At 39.9% G+C, this 27,700-nt stretch overlaps 2 protein-coding genes across 10 annotated transcripts in view; one reads left to right on the top strand and one right to left on the bottom strand.

The window, feature by feature from the left end:
- herc1 (HECT and RLD domain containing E3 ubiquitin protein ligase family member 1) overlaps positions 1-1,987 on the top strand; it is a 71,496-nt gene extending 69,509 nt beyond the window's left edge. For all 7 annotated transcript variants that reach the window (XM_044357932.1, XM_044357928.1, XM_044357934.1 and 4 more), the window contains exon 79: positions 1,270-1,987. In XM_044357932.1, coding sequence (XP_044213867.1) covers positions 1,270-1,455 — 186 coding nt within the window. In that variant the 3' untranslated portion in view covers positions 1,456-1,987. The remainder of the gene's footprint in view (positions 1-1,269) is intronic.
- A 108-nt stretch (positions 1,988-2,095) lies between these two features.
- Positions 2,096-26,727, bottom strand: LOC122987305 (circadian-associated transcriptional repressor-like). Of its 3 annotated transcripts, XM_044359117.1 has the most exons (7): positions 26,432-26,726; positions 26,239-26,344; positions 23,159-23,621; positions 20,453-20,528; positions 15,989-16,067; positions 6,927-7,041; positions 2,096-5,200 (listed from the first exon to the last, which is right to left on the bottom strand). In XM_044359117.1, exons 3-7 carry the CDS (start codon positions 23,579-23,581, stop codon positions 4,775-4,777), a joined length of 1,119 nt encoding a protein of 372 aa, XP_044215052.1. In that variant the 5' UTR covers positions 23,582-23,621; positions 26,239-26,344; positions 26,432-26,726; the 3' UTR covers positions 2,096-4,774. The 3 variants fall into 3 exon arrangements, with proteins under 3 accessions (XP_044215052.1, XP_044215062.1, XP_044215045.1); XM_044359127.1 differs by lacking the exon at positions 26,239-26,344 and having other exon boundaries at positions 2,096-5,197; positions 26,432-26,727; XM_044359110.1 differs by lacking the exon at positions 26,239-26,344 and having other exon boundaries at positions 26,432-26,724.
- Between the last annotated feature and the right edge of the window lie 973 nt (positions 26,728-27,700).

Genomic DNA, 27,700 nt, shown 5'->3' with positions numbered 1-27,700 from the left:
ATAGACTCCTGGAGCATGATGCTAATCGTTTTAGCATCTTTCATTCACTTACATGAAGCGGTTAGCATTAGCATTGCTATGCTACACTTTTGGGCTACTTATCCACTCAGTGATTAATACAGATTTGGATGATGTACCCAAGTCTGCTAGTTAGCTTAACACAGTAACTTTCAAACTATATCAGGCTAATTTGAATTCTCATTCTAGCGAAAAGCAAAGAAAAGTGCACTGCATTGTTTTCTCATGCAGGAAATGAGAGTAAGTGTTGTTAAGTCAGCTCGGCCGGATAGCCACGCCAATCATTTTTCTCCTAAATATGATTGGGCAGGGATTTATTACGTAATAAATTCCCTAGTTTAGCCCAACAACTGCAACCCAGTAACAAGGGAAGGGAGAGAAACTTTCTAAAGAATTACATAGACTATGTCAAAGGCTGTTCTCGTACTTTTTAGGTGTTTACTATATGCACATTACATCCCAAATTACATGATTAATAGCCAATCATGGATTTGCCTTTCCAGGGGCTTTAAGACTGCAAGAAACCCGCTAGCGTAGCAACATTAAGGCTACAAACAACCCATAATGCACCTCTCTCCTTTGGAGCCGGTGTTACAGCCATTACTCTCTCCGTTCAAAAAGGATCCCTGATCCTGTGAACAAAACCTCGACTTCTTCAAATGTTTTCAAGTTCATAATAAAACATCACCTGATATTTGGGTCAGTCTGGTGTTTTTCCAAGCAGAGCATTTTCATGTATTTAACCCTTTCATGCATCGTGGTCACTGCAGCAGACAGCTGTTCAAAAGCTGTTTTCTTATATATGCACGAGTTTTAATGGTATAGTTACACAACGCAGTGGACTCGTGTGTGTCATCCCAGACATTCATTGGCCTTTGTAAGTGCAACACAAATATCCCAAAACCAAGATGGCCGACTGCCGGCTGGAAACACTCATCAGCTCAGGAACATCTCACCAATCCTTCTATAGTAATAGACCCTTGCAGGTACATAAAATTTTGTAACATCAAGTAACAACTAAGGAGTGATACAGTTGTTAAAATCTGCAAGTATTGATTTTATGTTGGGAGAAAATGATGATTAATCATCCGTCCACTAAGTTGGACAAACTCCTTGAAAAAGTTAAATTTTTTTTTTCATGCCTAAAGAGGAATAAAAACACTTCCTGACTGGTTATCATAATTCATGCATGAAAGGGTTAAAACACATCTGGAGGATCTTAATGTGACTTTCTGCGTTTTCTCTCCGCAGCCGTACGACAGCCTGCCGACCTCTCAGACCTGTTTCTTCCAGCTGCGTCTGCCTCCGTACTCCAGCCAGGCCGTCATGGCGGAGAGGCTGCGCTACGCCATCAACAACTGCCGCTCCATCGACATGGACAACTACATGCTCTCCCGTAACGTGGACAACGCCGAGGGCTCTGATACGGACTACTGACGCGGGCAGTTCCACACTCTGAATACATGACTGAGTCCCAGGAATGAGCGGGCACGGACTGTCTTATCACACACACACACACACACACACACAAACACACAAACCCCAGAGATGCATCGCCATCACTGCACCAGTTGTAGGGAACTCCTGAGCAGATGGGCCACTTTTTACTTTAATTTTATGTACTTTAAAACAGCACAAAGTTTCATTTCTCCTTGTGGTTTATTAGCAGTTTTTAAATGACACGAAAATCCACACGAGAAGTGCATTTAGTGTTAATTTTTTTTTCCATTACTCCACATCCCATTTTCAGGGTTTCTGCATGGAGGTATGTTTATTTGTTTGGACATGTGTATAGAATATTCAAGCAGGTGATGGAGGAAGAAAAAGGAATATTGTACATTGTGTAAAATGCTTCATTAGGAAAAATGTTTTGCATAATATCCATATTTATTGTTTTCATTGCCTATGCCGAGTTTCCCAAAGCATACAAAAAAAAAACAAAAAACAACAATAAATGCTGCATAATTGATTTGTGGTTTGCTGTTTTAAAACAAGACACACACTTCCTTTCAGAAAGCAGACATCACATTTATTTCAGAAGTACAAAATATCACAAAGGCCATCTTTTTAGGGGGGGGGGGGGGGGGGGGGCGTAAATAAACTGTGAAAAGTATGTACATAAAGGAAAACCTCAACATGTCTACGCAGTGTGTTTCATACTGTACATGTTGGCAAGAAGCTGTTTTAAACAATGGATTTGGATTTTCTCACATCTATCTCAAAACAATACTTTTGTTTAAAGAGTTTATAGCTGCTGCAATAATTCCTCCTCTTCATACCAGCCTGAAGATGATCTTAATTTCTGTTCTGCTGCTAGAAATAAGAGACATGACGCAGCCGTCAGTCGTCCTGTTGGGAGAAGGGCAGGCACTTTTAAAAAAAAAAAAAAAAAAAATACTTGGCAGGTGATTGGATGAACCATCTGTCTATCGCTGTATTAGTTTGCGAGGCAGCTGGAATACGTGAGAGATGCGAGAATCCTCACAGAACGACCGGTGGTTCTGACGAGATGGATTCTCTCGTGATCTTGTGAATCCTGCTGCCTCGCAAAGTAAAGAAATAAGTGACAAAATATCTGCAAAACTTGTCTTCTAGAGAAGCTTCAGGAGATCAAACACGGATCTTCTAACCGTTCGGTGTTTTTACAATGAAATTCTCTTTGTGCTTCTATGAAGTGAATCATCCTGGTAGTCACATGTAGGTTTGTTGCTAAGAAGAAAAATAAAAACACACACCAGCAATAAAATTCAAACAACACGACTGCCAGGACGAAGATTCCCAGTCGACAATCGTTGAGAGAAATGTGGTGAAATCTTTGGTCGTCGGTCTAAAAACGATGCTGACGGATCTCGCTGTGATGACTGATTTGAAGCTTTGGCGACCAAAAAAAACATTCTGACAGAATCAGAAATTTCAGACCAGATCACTTTTCAGCTGAAACTGTTTTCATGCTGAATGAAAGATTTGTAGCCGTTAGTAAAGGATCATTTCACAGCCAGTATGAAGAGGAGGAATTATTAAAAGCGACCAAAAAACTCTCTCGATGTATAAATCATCAAGTTACTAAGATTAACTTAACAAGATTTTTTTTTAAAAATTCAATCTGAACCTTAACATTTTGGCAGGAGATGTTTCTGGTTTCTGAATTTCCTCTGGAGTTGAACAGCGTTAAAATTAAAAATGTGTACAGGCACCGTCACCACCTGTGACCAAGTATTTATTGTTAAAGAAGTCTTTAAAAAAAGGTACGTTCACATATTTTCAAGTCTGTACTTTTAAAAAGCATTAGTGTTCCTCCTGTCTGTACTTGCTGCAAAGAAATCGCTTTTTAAAGCAATATCTATGTCAGCGATGGTCCTCGTTCTGAGTAAAAACACATTCTGAAGTTCAGCTGAAGCTGATGTGAGGTTGTGAGTGTGTGTGAATCGAGTGATTATGTTCCAGAGTTTGTCTTTTTTTTAGTGCAAAATAATCTCATGTTTCCTTGAAATGTTCCCATGAAATGTTTCATTGCTGAGCTACGATGTGGAAAAGTAGAATTTTTGTACTAAAAAGACAAACTTGGACTTCTGAAGCTTCACGTCAACTTCAGCTGAACGTTGGAATTAACTTTTCCCTCATAAGAAAATATTAAAATTGCTTTAAAACATGATTTTTTTTTTTTTTTTTTTTTGCAGCAAGTATGAACTCGAGGAACAACTACAGCAGATGTCATTATTGTTTTAAGACAGACTTGGGGGGAAAAAAATGTGAACCTACCAATTAAACCAGTCTGAAACTCACACATGCAGGATGTGAAAGACGAAAACTTAAAGTGAATGAAAAACGAGACCCTTTGTATTGAGGGATCAAGTGTTTCTGAGAGCTGAGAAAAGTTACTGACTGGTTTATTTAGTGCTGAGCGATAATAAAATATTACTTTGTATCGTGTTAAATCAATGATTTTAGACTCATTTTAGTCAAAAACTCACTTTGGATGCATTTGCCACATTCATAGTATTGATTGAATCATGTTATTGATTCACTCAGCCTTAAAAAGCAAGAAGTGACTTTTCTCAGCTCTTGTAAAAGTTCACGAGTTTAGGATTCAGCGTTTGACTCGACGGCGATCGTCGAACTGTGACGTGGTATCAGCATGAGGTAGAGGAATCATTATAAACTGAAGCAGATCAAAAACAAGGTAACAGTCAAAAGTATTCAGGTATGAAAAAAAAACCACAAGTCTCCTTATCAAGTGTAATGTGCATTCATTCAGAGTTAGATCCATAAATACAGTCGTGTACATGTTTTCAGAGGAAGTCAGACCCAGAGCTCATGATTCCCGCCTTATTTGTTCAGTCAAGTCAGTCGTTCGTTGAGGGAGTATTTCTCTCCTGCCAACATTGTTTTTTAACCTTTGGATTTGTTAGAAAATTAAACCCATCCAACTCAAACAACTAGTGAAAACTCAACCTAGAGGTCCGTGTTTCGTGACACAAGCAGCTGTCATCGAAACACTGGAACCCACTGCCCCGTTTTTATTTCTCTCACATTCGGACTCTTCCTGCTCATCCTGGACCACCTGAAGTCCAAGTGAGCTGTAGATTAAAAAAAAAAAAAAAGATTTAGAAGACTTTGAAACATGCTTTTTAAGGCCTTTTTAGTATCTTCGGGCTGTATGGAAGCCATGTGGGGGGCCTGCGAGAGGTGAGATCCTGTCTCACATGGATCTGTCCCCAAATCACCCGCTGACACAGTCACGCTGCTCCGCGGGCAGCTAAGACAACCAGCCGCCGTCTCCCACAGTTCTGGGAGCGATGATGCTCTCCTTCGCCTGCAGCAGTCTCTCCAGACACGGCGAGCTGATCTTGAACGGCAGCGGCCCCCGGCTCAGACGAGGGTTGGCGCTGAGGCGGCGCGTGTGCGAGTCGGTGCTGGAGGAGACGGCGTTGTCCTGGGTCACTTCCCGGCTGCAGCGCGAGGGCAGAGGGGAGGAGGAGGAGGAGGAGGAGGAGGAGGAGGCGGTGGTGGTGGTGGGGGCAGGGGCGGCAGCGGAGCGGCCGAGCGCTGACTCAGGCGTTTTCAGGGAGCAGATGGGTGAAGTGTGAAACCATTTGAGGTGGGTGGAGGAGGCTGCGGAGTCTGAGGAGCAGAGCGACACCGGAGAGGATGGAGGAGGGGAGGCACTGCTGCTATGATGCTGCTGGAGGAGAAAAGAAGGATTTCATCAGCTTCTGCATCCAAAAACAAAAAACTAGCCAAAAGCTTCAGGCTTACTTAAATCATTTGAGTCAAATGTTTAGAAATTTGCAATATATGAGTCAAAATCTAGTTTGACTTTAATAGTTTTAGTTTATATTGAGCGTTTTTGTTGTAAAGTTGTGTTTTTAATCAAAGTGCACACAGAAAACTGAGGAACAGGTCGTATTATTCCATCACAGGAGAACTGTAACAATTATCTTCATTATCAATAGGTCTGACAATTATTTGCTTTAGTATTCAGTTGATATTTCCGTGTATAAAATGTCAGAAAATAAACAGAAATACTGACTATTGTTCCCTGAAGCCCAAGAGAACATATTCAGATGACTTGTTTTGTCCGACCGACAGTCAAAAACACAAAGATGTTTTGTCTACTGCCATAGAAAACTGGGCAAATTAGCAAATATTCACATGTGAGAAGCCGCTACTAGAGAATTTTTTGGCATTTTGCTTAAAATAAAAAAAAGACAAACAATAACTTAAAGTCCTCCTCCACTCAAAAATGTGTTTTGGATGTTGTCCTCTTCTCTCTTTTTCACATTCATCTGCTGAAGGAGGAAAGTTTCTTTGCGCTCGCCGCAAATCTGGGTTGAAAGGCGTTTACTTAAGACTATCGTTTATGACATCACAACTAGTTTGGAGCCAATCGTGGTCCAGTATGCGACTCACGCAAGTGCGATGTGGAAACTTGAAGCCTCCGGTGCACAAACACTGAGAGGAGACGTCTTAAACTTCTGAAATATATAAAAAAAAAAATACTTATAGTATGACATCAGAGCTGTCTGTGTATCTTCGTTGGAGTCAACTACTAACTGTCAGCCGTTAGTTCACCATCTTCACAACGCAGGTACTATATCAGCGATATAAAAGAAACTTAGCGGAGGCATTGTGAGGTTTATATAGTCAGAGAAGATAGTCCCCTGTTCAGGAAGTGGCTTTTTGGCTTCATGCACCACTGAGCGACTTTCATAGGGCCTCCGACACTGTATCCAGTTCTCTTTGTGCATCCGTGACAGCAATGCGGACTTACATAAGGTGTACATAAAGGGTTCAAAATGTCTGCCAGAGAGCCCTCGTGCACTTTACAATTTGACGATGGGACAGCCCTAAGCCCTCGCAGACTTAACGGGAACACGCCTCGAAGTCTGTGAGTGTGGACGTCGGGGGTTTGGGGTTCTGAGATTTTAGCCATTTTTAGCTGAAACTGGGAACAGCAGCGATCTGAGCTTGTTCTTACGGGGCCAATAAATACATTTCACTCAAGTATCCGAGTGACAGCGATGATTTATTTGGTTTTCGGGAGGTTTCTATTCTGAGAATCCCTTCCAGATCCTCGGTTAAATTTGGTTCGGTTGTTTCCAAACGTGGATTTATCGATCGGGGGGGGGGGAAGTCAACACATTCTTGTGTGCGAGCACGAGGCCGCTCTGGTTTCCCCCCCCCCCCCATCCTTATTTGACCTCCAACTCTTCTTGTGAAACTGTTGCTGTTGGAAATCTTTGCCAGTTCCTCTGCCCAATAAAAATACATTAATGCCTCCACTGTCCTCTTCCAGGATGCTGTTACATAATCTGATTCATGACTCTCTCTCCTTACCGTCAGCGCCACATTACTCCATAAACAGGATTTTTAATCTTTATTACTGTCACTTTTCAACATATATTTACCTTTTGCTTCTTAGCCGGAGTGCTGTCGTCTCTCTGGGTCAGATTTGGTTTGATATGGGGGAACCAGCTCTGAAGCATCTCCTCTATTTTCAGTATAATGCTGAGGAAGCGTCCGCTAGAGGAGACGGGAGACAGAGAGAACGAGGTGATGAGAGAGAGTGACGTGCTGCTGACAGGAGACGAGGGGTGAAGTCATGTGTTGCTTCAGACTTCAGACTGGATCTGACATTTGAACAGGAGAGGAGTTTTCAGCTGCAGATTACAGAGAGTCGGAGACGAGCCGCCCTGCAGCTCAGATGGCTTAGGGATGTCTCGCCAATGGCCATTACATAAGCCTTATAAAGCCTCTGCCAACACATTCAGCACTCTGGCTTCATCTGATTGGTGGACATCATGAAATAGCACAAAGACTGAATAAATAAAAAGCCTGAGAGGGGGCGAGTGCTGTGTGTGTGTGTGTGTGTGTGTGTGTGTGTGTGTATGTGTTTTTTTTATATATCTGCATTCCTCGCCGTCTGTGTGATGCTATCTATACGAGGGTCACATGACATGTACGGAGGAAGGCGAGTAGGGCATGTTCAGTTCCACATGAGAAATGTGACCGCGGCGAGTTGCTGCTGCGGCGCTGCTTTACACACACACACACACACACACACACGCACGCACGCAGGCTGCAGCCCACACGTGGCAGCGGGGGAAGGCCCTCGTTCCTTCCATTCACAGGCTATAAATAGAGCAGTAAGCCCTAGAGCGGCCCGCTGAGGCCCCGCCCACCTGCTCACAGCCATGAGTTGGATTTAAAAAACAACTATTTCAGCCAGGACAGCATCACACACACACACACACACACACACACCCTACATGACTTCACACCACACACCATGTAATACTGTCAAACAGATGGTGATTCAACGTTGTGGTAATGAAATGTCTGAGTCCTTAATTTTAGTTGTTGTGCTGGACTTTATTATATTTAAAGTGGTTATAATCTGTATTTATATATCAAAAGGGGACATATTCTGCACATTTCCAGGTCTGTATTTATATTCTGAGGCTCTAATGGATTATCTTTGCCTGATTTATAATTCAATAAACTCCTTATTTATCTTATACTGGTCCTTTATGCAGCCCCTCAGTTCAGCCTCTGTCTGAAAGAGGCCGTTTTAGCTCCTGTCTCTTTAAGGGCCGCCCTCCTGATGAACTCCACTCCAGAGGCTACATCAACAGACAATCATAGTAGCATTTCACTTCTTTTTCTCCTTCTTTACTCAAAATGGAAACTTCTAAAAACACATCCGTACATGTTTAAGTCTGAATCCGATCTGAAATAAAAGAGGGGACAACCTTAGCTACCAAGGCTACAGAATTTTTAAGAATTTTTTCCGCTGGTTTCAAAGCAAGTCACAACTAAAACATCTTGAGGCTGAAGAACCTTAAAGTGCCGCCGACTGACCCGACATCTCTCTAGAAACACTTGTTTTCAACGAGTCATTATGGTTTCAGTCTCTAAATTCAGGTCCTCTAATAAGTGAGTTCGTGGTCATTATTGGTCCGTTAATAAGATTTGAAGACTTATAGTAGCTTTGATGTCTGCTGTTTGGGTGTTGATTGACAGCTGTGATTGACAGTTGGCTCACCTGCTGAGTCACACTATTGTCGCAATATTTCACTAAGTTCAATGTTACTTGGTTACGATACCTGCTCTGTTAGCACAATTTAGCTAAAGCAGCTAGCATTAGCCCAAGTGTGTAGCACTGGGTGTTCATAGTAAGCTAGCGTTCCTCGAGGTAGCAGGAAGGTCCAAACCGAGAAGATGGTGTCGACCAGAAGCAACAACTTATTTTTCTAGTATTGTTCTTTACTCAAAATGGCAACTTCTCAGATACATCTGTACGTTTGAGCCCTAATCTGATCTGAAGTATGAGGTGGACAACGCAAACATCTAGGGATGTAGGCAACCAAAGAAAATCTTGGTCGACTGAAAGTGTACATAATCTTCAACTCAATCGACTTAATTTTTTCTCCTAATGAAAGTAACACCAATGAGAATTTAGTCAGACGAGAGCATATCGACCAATTAATTGAATGTATATGGACAAAATCAAATATTACGATATCTTTTTTACCAAATACCTCAATATCGATGTTGCAACAGTATTGTAGGGATGACTATTGGTACTTTCACGAAATATTTAAACAATGAGATTTTTGATAAATAATCATCAGTAATGTGGATACAAAGACTAAGTAGGTAAAGGGCAAATAATAGAACAGCTACGACAGTCTGGTAAGTTCAGAGAATTACAAAATTTTACTGTAAAACAGCCTTTAAAACCAGGAGAAGACACTTCTGCCTTATGATATAACGATATCAATACAATACAATACATTGCCCAACAGTCCAAAACCCAAAGATATTCAGACTACTATCACATGTTAACAGAGGAAGAACATTTGATGTATTGTTGCTACAAATTTTAAAATTTCACATTAAACTCATTAGAACACAAACTAAAGATATTTTCCATGTATTCACTCTGAAAGCAACAAATGAATGAATCCCAGCAGGTAATATATATCTCAGTATTCACAAGCAGCTTTGACTTTATTGCTGTAAATATCTTTTTTTCTTTTCTTCTCGGCCTCTGACTGCCAACATGACTGGATTTGTTGCCATATTTTCCTGACTTACTTCAGCAACTCATTCTGCCAAATGGGAAACAATGGAGCCTATAAAAACACTGCATGTGTTCTGACGGCGGATGAGTCGAATACTTCCCCCCCCCCCCAAACACTGGAGGACCTATGCGTGTTAAATCTGATGTTATTGAGACACATTTTAATGCCACCTACGCTGCAGAGCTCCATGTGTGGTCCAGCCTCAGATGTGTTTAACATAGACGTTCATTTCACAGCCCACATGTCAGGTTTATGTGTCAAACGGAAAGCAACAAAAAAAAATGTACAGAATGTGCTCTGTTTTTGTTTAAGAAAGTGGGTCAGATTCTTGGCCAGCAAAGGAAACCTGTTGACCTGATTTTTTTTATTGTCTTTTATTCATTGTGTCAAGCAAATGTACACTACCTGCTCAGCACCAAACAGCAAACAGACGCAGTTAGCTGTAGGCTAGCTGGTGAACATAGTGGAGCATTTAGCAGCTAACGAGACAGATATTTCCCTCAGGAGTTGGTAGAGAGCAAAAACAGAGCTAAAAGAGAGTGAATATTGGACTCCAAATGAATGATAATGTTGCTCCGTAACTGCTGGATGTGGAAATAAGCAACTGTTTGCTAACATATCAACTTAAAAGGTCATGAAATGTCAGTGTTGTGTTCATAACTTGTTTCTGCTGGACAAAAAAATATCCGTTAATGCAGATTTATGTATGTTTTTGGATCAGATTTGCACATAAATGTTCCTACTTTACAACGTGTTTGTGTTTCCAGGAGGGATGTTTCATTTCTCCCACAAAGATCATGACTCTCACCTGTTAGTTTGTCTGTCAGCGGGATATAATTTACAAACCGAATGAATGAATGAATGAATCTTTGTCATGTGGCGGACAGATCAGCTTTGGCCCCAAAAGAACCATCCCTTATGTTACAAAAGTGTGCGTCATCCAGATCGTTTTTCAGCTGTGACTCTATAAAAAGTTCAGTTTCCAGGAACAAAACGTTTCACATCAAATCTGCGACTAACGAATGTTTCGTTTCAGAGGAACAGAAACTTGGAGTCCTACGTGAGTGTGTTGGTGGAGTTTCGGGATCATCTTGTGCTGAAGTGTTTGAAATGATTCTTCTCTGCAGTGATTTTTTTGGACGTTTTGTGCAGTTAGACTGATTAATGGTCAAAACAGATTCTGATAATGGAATAATTGAGCCTAAAAATATATTATCAGGATACAAAGAGGTAAAAAACGGCTGCATGGAATTTCCAGTCACTGTTTTTTTTTATTTTTTACCTTTTATAGTTAGATTGCATTGTGACCTTAACTTCTTAAAGGAGAAGGTTTACTTGTGTATATTTGTTATTCAAATTTAATAAGGTTTGACAAAATAATCTTGACTCAAGGTTCACTTTCTACTTACTAGCTTTTTTCTGGGGCTTTCAACTGCATCTTATGGTTTTCATCAGTGGCCGGAGATGAAAACATGACTCAGGTTTCATACTTAGGTCTCATGATGCAACTAAACTGACATACCACTGATGAAGACCAGGAGATAATAACAACAACAATAATAATAATAATAACCTTATTTATATAGCACCTTTTAAAAACAAAGTGGTTTGACAGACAAATGCAAAGCAAAGACATGAAACAGAAGACAATAACAGATCTGACCTTAAAAAGATGGCGGCCAAAGGCAAAGAAAGACAAAGAGATGATAAAAAGTTTAAAAGAAAGATGATCGAAAGACAACATTACATAAAAGCAAGACTGTAAAAATGGGTTTTAGGAAGGGATTTAAAAGAAGTCACTGATTCTGCGAGCCTCATCTCCTCAGGCAGGTTGTTCCAAAGTCGAGGGGTCCTGATGGACAAAAGCACGGTCACCTTTAGATTTAAGCCTCGACTTTGGAACAGCCAGAAGGGTCCACCTGAGGATCTAAGGCTGCGGGCTGGCTCGTACGGGGTCAGCATGTCTGTTATGTAGCTTGGAGCTTCAGACCCAGATGTGCTTTAAAAGTGATCTGTAAAATCTTAAAAATCAATTCTAAAACGAACAGGGAGCCAATGGAGAGAAGCCAGAATCAGGCTGATGTGATGTTGTCTGTTAAAACCAGTAAGAAGCCGAGTTGCTGCTTTCTGAACTAGTTGGAGGCGGAACAGGGATTTTTGTGTTATACCGGAAAGGAGGAAGTTGCAGTAACCTAGTCTAGAGAAAATGAAAGTGTGGATGATTTTTTTCAAGGTCGGACTGGTGGAGCATTGGCTTAATTCTGGAAATGGTTCCGATTTGGAGGAAGCAGGACTGGACAACTTTGTTAAAGGTATAATATGTAATTATTCCACAGTAAAATGTCTAAAAACAACTAGACCTATGTTATATATGTTGTTGAGTTGTGTACTTACATTATCCCAAATGTTTCCAACAATTTTCAAACCCAAAGAAATCTGTAATTTAATCAAAGTAACGGACCGTTTCATTTGGTCGCATGTCAATGGCGTCATACCTCCTCTACCAAAGAGTAAACACGCACAAGATGCAGACGGCGGCGCTGTGTTTGTCCGCTACAATGGCGTCTACCAAAGAGTAACTTACACACATACAAGATAATACATCGGCGTTGTGGTTGTTCCACACAAACTGTTATAAATGGACTTTTACTCAGTTTTAAGCCACATTTTCATGATACATTTAAGCCATTTTTAACTATATCTTTTAGCCAGAAGAAGATTTTAGTCATTCGACGTCTGAATCTTAAGTTATCAGAGAAATAAACTGGACAAACGTTAGCAGCAGCTCGGCTAACAGCCCCTCCAGGAAGTCCGATGGTCACCAAACATCGTCGGAGAAATATTGATTTTTTTTAGGTGAAACAGCTTTAATTAGTATTTTAACGATTTTAATCTGCGTGTACATTTGTTTCTGGAGAGGAGGAGACCTCTGCGGATAATTCGGCTCCCGGTAGAAACCGACCGAACGTCTGGATCTAAAGTTATCAGAGAAATAAACCAAACAAGTGTTAGCAGCAGCTCGGCTAACAGCCCGTACCGGACGTCCGGTGGTCGCCGTACATCGTTGGAGAAACACTGATTTTTTTAAGTGAAACAGCTTTATTCAGTGTTTTTACCTGTAATCACCGGGTCTGTTTGTTCTGGAGAGGAGGAGACCTCTGCGGGTAAAAACATCCCGAATGATTAACACTGGAGTAATCCTATCCCAGTGAAGCTGGGAAGACAACAACTCCCATGATCCCTTGCTACTTCACACCGTCATCACACTCCGTCTCTTGTTATTGTTTTGATTGAGACCCCTAGCGGCTGAAATTACATATTGTGCGTTTAATGTGTGGTTTGAAACTCAGACCTGAATCGAACTGTACTCCGAGATTTCTGGCTGTGGGCTTGATGTAGGTGTACAGGGGACCGAGACTGATGGGGTTATTTAGATTAGGGGGACTGAACAGTATGACTTCTGTTTTTGAATTGTTGAAGGAAATTTTGTGCCATCCAACAGTTGACATACTGTTGAAAGATCCAGAAAAAGCTATTAAGTAGACAATGAGTTAAGATTATTTTTGCCAAACTGGAATTTCCAAAGACAAGAATAAAGTTTCACACTCAAATTTATTTGAGTTTATTGTGTGTTTGTCTTTATTTACACTTTTCTACTGCAATTAATGTACGTTTATTATACTTAAACAGTTCTATTTTCTTTTATTATCGTTTTTGATATTGAAGTTTGTCTTTCAAGTGTAAATACTTTTTACTCAGATATCTTTATCACATTTGTTTGTGTAAAAAAAAAAAATTTATGTAGAAAAATGTATTGGTCAATACATCATTGTGCATGAGTTTTTTATTATTTTAAGTATCGACATCGATTTTGGTATCAATCCAGCGTCAGTCAGACTCAGAAACACATTTTATTTCCAAAATGTAAAAAAACAAAAGAAATTTAATAGTAAAATTGAAGAGTTTGGGAGGTCAACTGCAAAATGTTCTTCAGGGGAAAATATATAAAATCCTGTGGTTTCACCAGAATCCTTCAGGCCGTCACAGAAGATTAAATTTAATGACGTCAGATGTCTTTTACTCTTCCCAAACGTTTTTCCCCATTTGTTTTAATCTGCACGTGGCTGCAGTTTACCGCGTCTGTTCAGTGCTGATAGAGTCACAGACGCTGTAAATCACAGGAAAGTGTCTTAAATGACCTTCATATGTTTTCCTGTGATTGTCAAACAAACTTCACGACGTTCATTGTACTTTTCTGGAGAGACAAACTCCACCCATTTGGCATCAAAGACTAACACAAGATGACTGAAACGGCTGGAAACAGCTTCTTAACAACTGTGTTCGACCTGTTTGAAGTCACTCAAGAGTCGTATTTCATGTCTGTGACGTTACTGAAGGTCGTAGAAAGTCCAGGAAGAATATATGACGTGTGAAATGGGTCCTTTCAACAACATTTAATACATGAATGTTTAACAGTTATTCATGTTGAAATAAAAACAAAAATGGCCTTTTTGTTACAGTTAAAGCTTAAAAGTCATTTTTGGGTCTGCAGGCTTTTGAGATTAATGTTTTATTTTATTTTCCGAAGTGGTGGAGATATACGATCCTTTTGATGCTTTTGTAGACTCACTGAAAAAAAAAAACTGAAGTACAGAAAGTTGGTACCAAATACTTAAAAAGATAAGGCTGCGATTTTCTATATTTTTCTTATCGTCAACAAATATCATGTTTGGATCCAAACCAACACTGAACTGATCTACTAACAAGTATTGTGTATGTATCCTCTGTGTTGTTGACCTCCGTTATCGTCCAAAGACTATTAAAAACGTGGGTGACATGTTTGTTTAGAAACGGCTCCAAAGACTAATAACAGCGAACATGTTTTCAGTCTCTGGAGAGTAGTTGTGTGTGAGGCCGACGCTACTGAGCATGTGCGGGAACACAGTTCTGTTTACAGCTTCACTAGCTTGTTGCAACCTCTTGACTTTGTGCTTAACTGTATATTTTTTTCAAATAGAACCTCAGATGACTGAATCTTTTTGCTACCAGTAGATCCAGTCCTGTTAACCTACTCGCATCTCATCATCAAACAGAGCAGGTTGGGACTCGAAGGACGAGTTCACACTTTTTCCAAGTCTGTCTTAAAATCAACAGTCAGGCGTCCAAATGAACATTGAAACAGGTTTAGCTCGCTGTAATGATCCTCCTGTTCAAACTGACCATAAAAGATCACTTTCTCCCTCCTGTTGTTTAGGAATGTTAGTTTATCTGAAGCTTAAATGAAGCTTCAGCCACTAAGTTAGTCAAATTCAGTAGATATCTTCCACAGTTGAAGCCTTTTTAGTACAAATGTACTGCCGCTCAACAGGGAAACATGAAGGAATTTTGTTTTTTGTTGATTTTTATGTTTTGTAAGATAAATAACACATTTTTTTATATTAAGACAGATTTGAAAAGAGAGACTTTAAAGACTGTAAAACAGGAAATAACGGGGAACGGTTCGGAAGTTTAGCCAATTAATGTGATAAATATTGTTTATTGGCTCAGACCAGATAAAACTCCAAAGCTGATGTTGCTCAAAGAGCCTTTTTTATCGACAGATGTGTTCCTGAGTTCTTCATAATGACAAAAAAATGTATGAATATAGCCAAAAAAACAACATACAGAAGCTGTTTTCACTGATTCTGACTGTTTTGCTGAATATTTTGCTTTCGTTTGTTTACATGATTGTTAATCAGCTCCAGAGTTACAAGCTGCATTTGCTTGTAAAAAAAGATCGACTAGGCTTTTACTGAAGAAAATGTCATAAATTTAATGATTATGAACCAAGTTCTAAGTTCTTTCCATGATTTTAAAGCGGATTTACTGATACTTATCCGTAATAGATCACTAAGAAACTGGCGTTTTTGTAAAGGGCAGGTTTGTCTGATTTTTTACAGCGTGTTTATGGTTCAACGGGAATCGTTTTGAGATTAAGGGGCATAAATTTTGACACATACTGTGTCCCTTAGGTGCAATGTGTTAAAGGTATTTTGTATTTACAACTATAAATGTTTAAGAAAAGCAGCTTCGTAAGCATATAATCAATCAGATGCAGTGAAGTGTGGCCGCTGAACAAAACCAACAGATTTTTTTTCTCATCCACCTTAAAAGTATTTTATCTTACAAACATTCCTGACTGTGTTCAATCAGCCCTCCAGTGGTCCGAACTGCTTTTATCTGACATGTGGACACTATTTCTCTAAACTATGTGATCCGGCTGCTCGGGATAAAAAAGATCAGACACACAAAAAGGAAGAAAGCAAACCTGGAGGATTTTCTAGCATGCTGTTGTTTCTACTGCAGAGTACGTACTACTGCAGTATTTCTAAAAAGGTATTTACCCCATGTTTGGATTCTGAAGGACCCCCATTATTCTCTGGATACGGTCCATCGCGACGCTCTCCTGGAAACTGCTGAGACCTGCAGGAGGAAAAAAAAAGAGAAATCTGCACTGAGCATGAGGAGAGGAGGCACGTGGCTCTGTGTCTGAGCACGGTACCAATTATGACCTCTGCTGTGTCGTCATGCTCATCAGCTTTATTCTTTAAAGCCTCGACTACGCTAAAACCACAAACCGCAGCAGCTTGATTCCCTTAAAACACAACAGCAGCATCATTAGAAAAACAATTTACGCTTACAGTCAACAGATACTTCTCTTAATCACTCAGGAAGGCTCCTGTATGTATGTGCACTGGCTCTGCACACTGACTTAAGCTTTTAAAGGACCAGTGTGTAAGATTTAGGGGGATCTATCTTTTTCTGAAGCTTTCAACCACATCTCAAAAGTTGATTCAAATGTTGCTAAACTCTGATTGGTGCAAAGGTACTGAGCCCCGCCCACTTCAAACCAGTGAGAAAAGCTCAGAAATCCCCCCAAAAATCAAAACTTTAGCAGAAAATGTTCATGTTGGATATCACTGCTCATAAGAACAAGCTGAGTGAGAAAATATGTTTTCAACAATTAGTCGATGAATCTGCTAGCTGATTGGTCGACAGAAAACTAATCAGCAACTGTTTTGATAATCATTTAAAAGTCATTTTTAGCCGTGTTAGCTGTCAGTTGGTCAGTACACCACTTTGGTCCAGACTAAAATATTTTAACTATTGGATGATTTCCATGAAATTTTGTACAGACGTTCATGTTCCTCAGAGGATGAATCCTAATGAGTCTGATGATCCTTTGACTTTTCCTCTAGCGCCACCATGAGGTTAATATTTGTGTTTTTTAGTGAAATGCCTCAACAACTGTTAGATTGTCATGACATTAGTACACACAATCATTCATCCCCTCAGGATGAATTTTAATAACTGAATTTTCATCTAGCACCATCATCTGGATGAAGATACTTTGGTTTATGAAATACCTTCAACTACGAAACTAAAATATCTTGAACTAATGACGTTCCCATCAGCCTCCGCTGTACTTTGTGTTTTGTGGTAATTAGCAAATATTAGCGTGCTAACATGTTGAACTAAGACAGTGAACATAAACATTACACCTGCTTAACATCAGCATGTTAGCATTGTCGTTGTGAGCATTAGCATGCTAACTGTTAGCGTTAGTGTTTGAGACTAAGAGTATTCAGACATGCTGGCGGCTCTGTGAGGCTGTGAGCTAACTGCTAACGTTAGCATGCTAATGCTCACAATGACAATGCTAACATGCTGATGTTAAGCAGGTGTAATGTTTATGTTCACTATCTTAGTTCAACATGTTAGCACGCTAATTTTTGGACCTACAGGTGTTGCTTTAAAAAGTCACAAACATAAAAATATTCTAATTTTCACAATTGCGCTAAATTAAGAATTTAATAAGAGAACTCAAGTATGGTTTTCTATGAGTTCACTCCAGTGGTTTGATGTAATATTAAAGATATGTATAAAATGATGACCGTGTGGTGTTTGGTACATTTTGAGTGATTATTTAACTGAGAAAATATCTTATGATGAAGCCTTTAGAGGAACACATTGTTATAGGTATTGTGGTGAGTGAATCATATACTCTCAACAAAAAAAAAAGTAGCGATGCCCAAACTCTACTTATGACTGAATCCCTCTAATATTTGGCAGAGTGATGTTTGCGTGCAGGAAGGAAAAGCAAACAGCCGTTCTTAAGTCCATATCTCACCTAAACTGTGTGCACAACCGAGCGTCTTTGATCCGGTCTTTCATCTCTGAAGCGGTCTTAGTTTAAAACGGATGTTAAATGACTCGTGAGGCCTTTGATCCTTTTTTCCCTTTTCTTCCGCTACTGTAGTTGCCAGTGTGTGCTGTGCCTCCCTGAGTCTTTTACTGTGGACGTTCAGTTTTAATTATTTCTAAATGAACACCTTAATTGAGAAAAGAAAATGAATCAAAAGGAATATATCAATGTCACTGGCAGCACAGAATGTTCATAACTCTTTAATCATGTAGAGATGAATGCTGTATATAATTAGATATTTTATAATTATGACATAAATATAGAGTATTTAACATCTTCAGCCAAGACGAACATGTGCAGACTCCTCGGGGAGCGATGCAGGAATAAAGAGACAAGCTTAAACACGAAACTCACTGTGAGGTGACATTTTTTCGCTTTATTTGTTTTCTGTGTGAAAAAGAAACAGAACCGAGAGGAAAAAACAGATTCAGACCAGAGCGAAAAACAACTACAACAGGTCTGAAAATACCTTAAAAAGATCAGATCTAGTTCAGTCTGTTCTGATCTGATCTCTTCTTCATGTGTCTTTTGTAAAAGTCACTGGACACAAAACCAGAGCTCATTCAGGCTGCGGCTGAACTCAGTGTTCTGACGAGCTACATTTAGCGATACTTGGCACGGTCTCACATGTTGTCGATGACTCATCGATGCTGGTTTCTGAAAGCTATGAAAAAGCTTTTGAAACTCTGTTAGACAAACTATGAAAATGTTGGACGGCCAAGTTAAGAAAACAGGACTGTGTTTCTTTGTTGTTGAGAAGTTGGCAGTGGAGAAGATACTGTAAGAGAGTTTGACCCCACGGCAGATTCTACCAACGCTGATACTGTTACTGCCAAACAAGTTTTATAGTATTTGATGTTGTACCTGAATTGACATTTTATGGAAGTTTACAGGAAACAGTCCCTGAGAAGGGGCGGGTGATGAGGTCAGTGAGGACAGGTGTGAGGTTGCTGCTGCTGCCCAGGAAACAGCTTTTATTATATGTTTTTAGATTATTTTATCACCTGCTACATTTTTAATGGTTGGGTAATGTAGGGGTGCAAATGCAGCCTGAGGTATCTGTATTTTTAATGTTTTAATGGGTCATGATAAGATGATTTTATGTTTGCTGAAGGAAAAAGGAGAAAGGTCGTCTTTTAAATACCCAAACGACTCAAAGTAAGAACATTTTATATTTGTAGAATCTATTTCAATCATGTTAACTTTGGGCCAGTCTTAATAGTGCTGTTTTTGTGTTTTTTTTACAGGCGGTACTGGCTACCGTTTATTTTAAGGTTTAAGTTTAGTTTTTAATTAGTGTTCTTATTTATTTATTGCTTTTAGAGTCAGTTTTTAACTCTGTTTTCTGTTTCCTTCTAGTACTGTGGTTGGTGGTCCAGTCACAGGACTAGTTGGGAGTTCACTCACCTGTGATAGTTTGGGGTGTGTGTTGGCACATTATTTAGTTGGTGTTTCTTCTGTTTGTGGTGTTTTTTGGGGGGTTTTTTTGCAGATAGTAAACTCCCAGACCCTCTCGCTGTGGTTTAGTGGACGTCAGGCCGCAGTACGACTGTCTATCAGCTCCCTTCTCTAGCTTTGATTTGATTGTTTTATAGATTTTTAATTGGTTTTAATAAAAGCCCGTTATGGCCTGACCCACACTGACTGTCTCGGTTTCATCATTGAAGCATTTTAAACTTTTACATTTAGAAGAAATGAATGTGCACATGTTCACAGTTTTGGACTCTAAGTCTTCTCTAAGATCGATATCACTCTCGTGTCTGTAGACGGTAAGTGGACTGCAGCCTTTCTAGTCTTCCGACCACTCAAAGCATTTTTACATTACGAGCCACATTCATCCATTCGCTGATGGCGGTGAGATATGCTGTGCTGGCGCAGCCATCGGGAGCAATTTGGGGTTCAGTTTCTTGCCCAAGGACCCTTCGACATGTGGACCGGAGGAGCCGAGGATTGAACCCGCTCTACCTCCTGAGCTACAACCGCTGTTCATACTGACCATTAGAAGATCCCTTCATAATGTACTTACAATGGAGGAGAAAATCCAATCCAATCTGAAGCTAATATGAAGGTAGATAAAGCGGATATCTTCTACATTTACAGTCTTTTTAGTAAAGAATTCCTGTTTGTGTCTCAACAGTGTTTCCCTGTTCAGCTGCAGTGGAAGAACAGAAACAAAAAGAGGGAATTTGGCACAAAAAAGACAAACTTTGAAATATATCTGCTTGATTAGACTCATCCGGACAGCTGAAGCCTCATTTTAGCTTCAAATAAACACTTTTGCAAAAAAGGACAAGAAGTGTTTTAAGACAAACTTTTAAGACAAAATTCATCATCTGGACCAAAACATTGGACTAACTGACCAACCAACAAACACCAGGCTGCTAGAAAACATTCAGTGTTAGTCTGAGCGAGTCTGATTCAGGAGAACATCCAGTGAAATAATCATCCCACTTTGTGTCAGCATGATGTGTTTATCTTTAGCAGTTTGATCTGAACAAAATGTGTCCATTAACAAACCTGCCGCTGAGCTGCAGAGCAGAGCGGCAACCTTACAGGAGGGAGGGGGGGGGGGGGATTATGAGATCCGGGATTAGACACTTACGTTCGGAGTACCTGCCTGATCTCAGGCCGCGCAGGATGGACGACAGAGGCTGGACGTAGCACTGCAGCTCCATGCACTGTGTGGAACAGATAATGAGGTTAACATTCATGCTATCAGCTCTGCACCACCTAAAGTGCTTCCTAATAGCCACTTAAGGGTATCTATCCACAGCAGAGCGTTGCTTATGGCGTTCCTAAAACTGCATACAGGATTACATAAGTCAGTAAATGTAATGAACAGCGTGTGTCTGAGTGTGTCAACAGTTTGATTCACAGCTTTCTGAATACCTTAAATTTCTCATTTTGTCAAGGACGTATTGATTTACAGCTGAGTGACTGATCACCCATTTACACCCGCTCCCATTTGATGCCATTAGTCTCGTGTTACCACTGAAGGTAAATGTCCGCGGGCGCTTCAATAAGAGAGTCGCCATTAAACAGCTGACAGAAGCTAATGGAGAAACTGATAGCAATCGACGACTTCACACGTGTCTCGCCGAGCTGTCGCGCTGCCGCCTTCTTCCCTCGGCGTCACTGTGACACTCAGACGGATAACGTGAGACCCGGTGACACCAGACTACCCTGAAAACTGGCACCATCAGATCCTCTTACACTGTTTGATACCGGCAGGCTGATGTTCGATGCCTCCCTGAAGCTACTTTGTCATTTAGAGTTTGTACTTTCAGGTTTCTCCCACTTCTGTGAACTTCTGCTGTACATCAGTTATTGATTTCTTAAAGTACAGAAGAGTTTTCAGAATCTAGAAGAAGCTAAAGTTGTGCCCATTTACTCAAAGTGTGAACGATCTTGTCGCTGCATTGCATTCTGGTCTATTTCCTGCTTTCTGTGCTTCTTCTACAAAGAGTTTTTCTCTGTACTGTTAGATACATTATATGGCCAAAAGTATGAGTACATGTTCACCAATTTTTGTGTACTTTTGGTTAGAGCTTCTAATTGATTAGAGCTTCTAATTGATTAGTCAGTTGACAAAAAATTAATCAGCAACTATTTCAATAATCAAATAATCATTTTAGTCATTTTTTAAGAGGAAAAATGCAGAATATTTGTTGGTTGCAGCTTTTCAAATGTGAGAATATGAAGCTTTTTGGTGTCGTATCGAACAAATCAGACAAAACAAGACATTTGAAGACGTCACTTTGAGCTCTAAGAAACTCTAACAGGAATTTTTTATTATTTCCTGACATTTTATAGACAAAACGTTAAATTGATTACTCAAATAAATAACCAGCAGATTAATCGAAGGACACCATCAGCTCCAGCTGAGGTAAATCTTTTTGCTACAGCTTTCAATCATATTTTGCTTTTAATATGAAAGGTTCCCTGTGGAGTTTATGAGCTCTAATAGCCCAACGGAGCAGTTTTTCTATGAGTGCATCTCCCTTTTTGTTTGTCTTCTGCACATGTACAAGGACACTCATGCATGCAGGAGACACAGTTCACAGCCCTGCCAAATGTTTCACACTGTTCCAGTGATCCGCAGGTGGCTGCACTGAGCCAAGAAATGCAGAAATGCGCCAACAAAGGCGGAAAACAAGAAGACTGCAAGTAAACACGGTTGTAAACAATACAGGATTTAAAATACTTTTTTTTTTTTTTTTTTTTAAGTTGGCTTTTCAAATGCTTTATAAGGAAGGAAATTCACTCAACAGTTTTGTTCCAGGACCTCCCGGATGCACACGGAGTGTTTTGATGAGTAACGCTGGATGTAAAAATAACTTTTGTTTGTTTATGAGAAAACTCCACAGAGTGTAAAGTTAGTACACAGTTTGACATTATAACAAGCTGGTTTCCCACTAACCTCCCTTCTTTGTTCAGTTGAACCGTCTGTACTTTTACTATAATATACTTTAATTTGATCAAAATATTGTTCCTCCATCCAAAAAAAATCACTTACACCTGCTCAGGAGAGGAGTAAATCATAACTTCTACCTTAACTTGTTGAAGAAATTCTTCCACTGGATCAAACTAATGCTACGTTTGAATCAGCAGGTTCTAACATCTGGTGGAAAATCTCTGCTGAGAGGAGGAGGAGGAGGCTGATACAGCAGCAGATTAATACTCATCAATCACATGTTCAGTTTAGAGCCGCAATGATTTATTCAATGAATCAATTGGTTGTCAACTATTAATTTAATTACCAACTATTTTGATAACTGATTAATCATTTGGAGTCACATTCTTTGATTCCAGATTCTCAGATGTGAACATTTTCTGGTTTCTTTAGGTCTCTGTGACAGTAAACTGAACTCTGGGTTCATTTTCTGACATTTTTTAGCCAAAACAACCAATCGATTAATTGAGAAACTAATCAACACATTAATCGCTGGTGAAAATCTTTGTTAGTTGCAGCCATAGTTCAGTTGTCCACATACTTCTGGCCACATAGTGTGCTGTAGGAGAACACTGATGTTAAATAGCAGCTCTAGAAAGATCTCACTCTCTGATCCTGAGATTGACTTCAAAGCTTTACTCTACATCACTACATTTTCTGCAACTAACCTACATGGCAGATATCTGAAGTTCAGTTGTTTAAATGTTGTTCAGTCTTCTACAGGAACGAGGTTACACCACCAGAAGAAATACAAGGCAAAAATGTGCTTCAAGGAGCAGATTTCAGTGTGACAGACATTAATCCTCCCTGAAAGCTCTGATAGTGTCTGCGTGTTATCATTTAAAAACCTCTCACCTTGTGCGAGAACAGTTCGTTTTCAGTGTCTGGTTGAGGCTTTTCACAGAGTTCGTCTAGAGCAGCGCTGTGTGCTCTCTTCCTGACCGCGTGATGCTTTGACTCCACAGAAAGCGTCTGCTGCTTACAAACGGAGGTAAATCCCTGAACTGGACTGACCGCCGGGGTCTCCAGAGGGGCCGGAGAGTCGGCGTCGTCCCCGCAGCGGCCTCCGTCTTTACAGTCACTCCTCCTCCTCTGGGTCGCTCCGGAGCGGAAACAGCTCGAAGGAGATTCTCTTAACGACGTGGTTGTTGATGATGACGACGACGAGGGTACCGGCGGAGCATCTGCGTGCTGAGGGGTTAATCTCTCTGGACCGTCGTAATCGTCCTCGTCGCTGGCGAGCCAGTCAATGGAGTAATCCGAGTCTGAGGTCGACATGGTGAAGCTAGATTATCAGCCAGCAGAGAGCATCACGGACCTGCCGCCAAAAACACCAAACACACAGCAGAAATGTTCAGATGATGTTTCAAAGTGTGAATGTAAACTATTTTCTAAAAATTCTTTTCATTATCAATTAATCTGGATTATTTTTTTTGATCAAATGATTAGTTATTTTGTCTATAAAGTGTTAAACAACAGTGACCTGCTCTACCTCCTGAGCCACAGCCGCCCCTTTACTGTTTTCATGAATCTGATAATCATGTGAGATATTTTTTAAGTCAAAGTATCAAACTGGTTCCAGCTTCTCAGACGGGAGCGTTCGGTGCTTTTTCTTAGTCATTATATCCACATTACTACTGATTATTTATCAAAAATCTCATTGTGTAAATATTTTGTGAAAGCACCGTTAATCATCCCAACAATACTGTCGCAACATCGATATCAAAGTATTTGGTCAAAAATATCGTGATGTCGTCCAGCGATGGTCGCATCTCTACATCATAACAATGTCAAGAAGTAACGAGAGAACAATCAGAAACCTGGATGAGGTGTTTACATGCCACAGTATTCTGGTTTCTATCAGAGTCCAGAGTAGCTGGTATCCAGGTTCATCAGAACCAGGATGAGGACTTTTAAAAACAAGGATGTGGTCTTTATATGCACCAAACAAAACAAAAGATGCTCCAAGAACCTGATTATATCTGATTGTAATCATCTCAACAATGAAGAACTAAAACATCATCATCAAACATCATTGATTGTTTCTTCTTGAGATTCAATTATCTACCTTTCAGTGTTTATTTAGTGATATTTCTTCATGTCAGACACTTTAAGTGGTTGATAGTTTGTGAAAACAGCAGGACAATGATGGAAATAAGTCCAGAAATGTATCATTCTATCCCTCACAGAGTGTTGTCGATACCAAAACTTTAACTATATACAGTATGGAAAACTGTTATTAACCCTAACCCACCCTAACCCACCCTAACCCTAACCCACCCTAACCATAACCCTAACCATAACCCTAACCCCTAACTGATCTTTTTAACCCCTTGAAATCCAGTGTTTCTCCCATTAAGTAGCATTACAGTTGAAAAATCATCTTATTCCGCACTGTTTGACAGTATCATAAACTGTATGTATATTGTGTATCAGCTCGTTCCAACTCTTCATTTAATCTACAAGTTAAGATGTTTACACCAAGTGAAATATTTAAATCCAAGACTGTTTTTTATGGCTCTAACATTTCACACACATCTCCCAAAAAAATTCTGCCATATTTAGTGTCTTTGGAGACTTTGGAAAGATGAGGTTTTGTGGGTTTAAACACTGTTTGGCAGCACAGCGTGAGATTGTAATGACTGACGCACCGATGGGTCAGAAGGGTAACAGAGCTTCAGGAGCTCACAGGGAAATTTAAGACAGAGATCAATAGTTAAAGAGGTTGAACAACCTGCATTAAGAACCTGTTGTCACTTTTAGAACAAAGACTCAACCTACATCACGGTAAACATTTCAGACAGTTGAACATCTGGGTCTGAATATAAAAAGGATTTCAGTCCTCGGCTCTGGGAACTGGAGCACAGAATTGTTAGAAAAAGACAAAACAAAGACTAAACTCAAGCTTTAACAGCTGAGAGATGATCGCAAAATTCAAATGTAGTCTAATGCAGAGCCTAAGTTAACTAAAAGTAGGCTATAAATAAATAAAATGAAATTAAGAGATTCTACATGTCTCCACCAGAACTACAGTATCTTCCTGGTTGTGAGGAGACATCCAGACTTTCATTTAGCTGCATGATTATTTTCATTCTCCTTTAACCTGACAGTTATATCCTTGATTGATTATTTAATCATTTGGTCTCTTTAATGCGAGAAAATAGTGAAAAATGTTCATCACAGTTCACCAGAGCCTAAACTGAACACTAAACATCCAAATCCCCAAAATATTAAAGACAACTAGACTCACAGACGATGAAGAAAACAAGCAAATATTCACATTTGAGTGGCTGTTACCAGTTAAATATTGGCATTTCTTCTTAAATAAACGACTTGCAGATTAATTTTGACTGATCGTTTCAGCTCTAATTTAGACCGTCAAATATAATCCAGTTAAATTAATGATTAAATGTGAAAAAAAAAACTGGAATTAACAGAAAACTTTACGGACTTTCATTTGTCCAAAAAGTGGCTCCACTGTAAAAATGTTGACCCATGACCTCAGTATTTCTAAATTCCTGCCTTCAGCTCTGGATTTAAGCCTAAACATCCCGCATGTGAGTCTGAATTCTGCACTCACGGACATTACTGCACAGCTTCCTGAAATGACTGAATATACAGGCCAGTAGATTAAATAACCTTCCTCTGCCTCTTCCAAATGGGCAGGTCGTCCAACATTATGTAAGAAAAAACATCCAAACACATGGACCTGTTTCCCTTCGCCTGTCAGTTCACATGCAGACTCACTGCTGATGCAACGACAAGATCTGTGGCTTCATGCATAATCTTCTCAACTCCCATTAAAACCAGAAACACACACACACAGCTTTCAACTGCTGAAATGCACCATCACAGTGTAATTATGCAATAAAAAATAATGCAGGAAGTTGAGCAGCAGAGGATTTCTTTTTAACAACCACAGAAATGAACCAGACCTGCATGTTCAGCGCGGTGCAGAAGCCGCAAACATCACCTCCAAAATCCGTCTTTTTTTTTGCGCAGCAGAGTCTCACCTCCACGGATCGATCCTCTCTCATAATACTGACAAAAAAATAATAATCCAGGTGAGTGAGTGAGAAGCGGGAGAGAGGCGGGTGTGTGCGAGCGGCAGACCCGACCGTCACTTACCAGAAGTGGACCCGTGTGCGGACGCGCAGACGGGACCGAGCGGACTGATGATGGAGTGAAACCAGCGCGCAACACGCAGGAGGGCAGGAGTCCCATCCAGCCCGTGCAGCCTCTCCCTGGGCAACGTGTCCGAGAGGGGCGGGGCACAAACCTCTTCCACCGGTCCTCGCCTCCCCCGGTCTGACTGTCACACACACACACGAGCAGGAAACCGCCTCACACATCTGCGTCAACCGGACATTTATGAGGGAAAAATAAATAAAAGATGGGAACAAAAAAAAAAAGAAAAAAAAAAAAAAAAAGTAGGCTACGCACGTGATCACTCTGGTCGTGACGAAACACTGTAGCGCGTCACCACGTGTGTCCTTTCAATTAAAGTCTCCCATTGGATCAGAGTCGCACTGCAGCACGTGACGAGAGAGGGGGCTAATTAATGCTGCGTTAAAGGACCTCCGGGAAGAGTCAGTGTCATTGATTCAACACATTTACAGTAGATAATAATAATAATAATAATAATAATAATAGTATACCTTTATGCACGTAGCACTTTTCAAAACAAGTTACATAATGCTTTACATAAAATTATAAAGGACATATAAAGAATTATTAAGAATAAAAGCAAACAATTAATAAATTATAATAAAATGATAAAATGCCACAAAGATCATTTAAAAAATAGTAAAATTCATATAAAAAAAGCAAGTCTAAAGTAGTGAGTTTAAAAAGGTCCCATCACCTTTAGTTTTTAGGTTTCTACACTCTACCAGCCATAAAACATCATATTGTCAACAATAAAATAATCCCAGATAACTAGAAGCAGGTCTAAGATGTTTTTGTTTTTGTTTTTTTGAAAAGCAAAACAAAAACAGGCATAGATATTAACAGCTGGAAATTACTTTAGACTCAAACGTTTTAAAGAAATGGTTTGACATTTTTGGGAAATATTCGCATTCTTGCACAGAATTAGATGAGATTGATTCCATGTCTCTGCGTTGAGTATGGAGCTAGAGCCACGAGGTGATTAGCTTAGCTTAGCATAAAGACTTGAAACAGGGGGAAACAGCTAGCCTGGCTCTGTCTAAAGTTCAAAAACTAAACTACAGATGCATCTGAAGCTCAGTCATGACCATGTTGTCATTTGTTTGTTTAATCCGTAAACTATCAGAAATGTAAAAATGGCTATTTGTGGTTTCAGAAGGAGTTACAAAACCCAGGAGCAGTGACTTCCTGGAGTTTTGTTGTCACCGTGAGGTTGCCAGGCAACCAGCA

Source organism: Thunnus albacares, chromosome 1, assembly GCF_914725855.1.
Source record: "Thunnus albacares chromosome 1, fThuAlb1.1, whole genome shotgun sequence".
Classification (NCBI taxonomy): Eukaryota; Metazoa; Chordata; class Actinopteri; order Scombriformes; family Scombridae; genus Thunnus; species Thunnus albacares.
The sequence above is the reverse complement of the archived record's forward strand: the minus strand, read 5'-3'. Positions and strand labels throughout refer to the sequence as shown.

Excerpts from the sequence above, each read along its gene's own strand:
- LOC122987305 (XM_044359117.1), bottom strand. The coding sequence starts at position 23,581 with ATGTCGACCTCAGACTCGGATTACTCCATTGACTGGCTCGCCAGCGAC. Across the intron at positions 16,068-20,452 it reads ATCAGGCAGGTACTCCGAAC|GTCTCAGCAGTTTCCAGGAG; the intron begins GTAAGTGTCTAA and ends TTCCTCCTGCAG. Across the intron at positions 5,201-6,926 it reads CTCCGGCTAAGAAGCAAAAG|CAGCATCATAGCAGCAGTGC; the intron begins GTAAATATATGT and ends TTTCTCCTCCAG.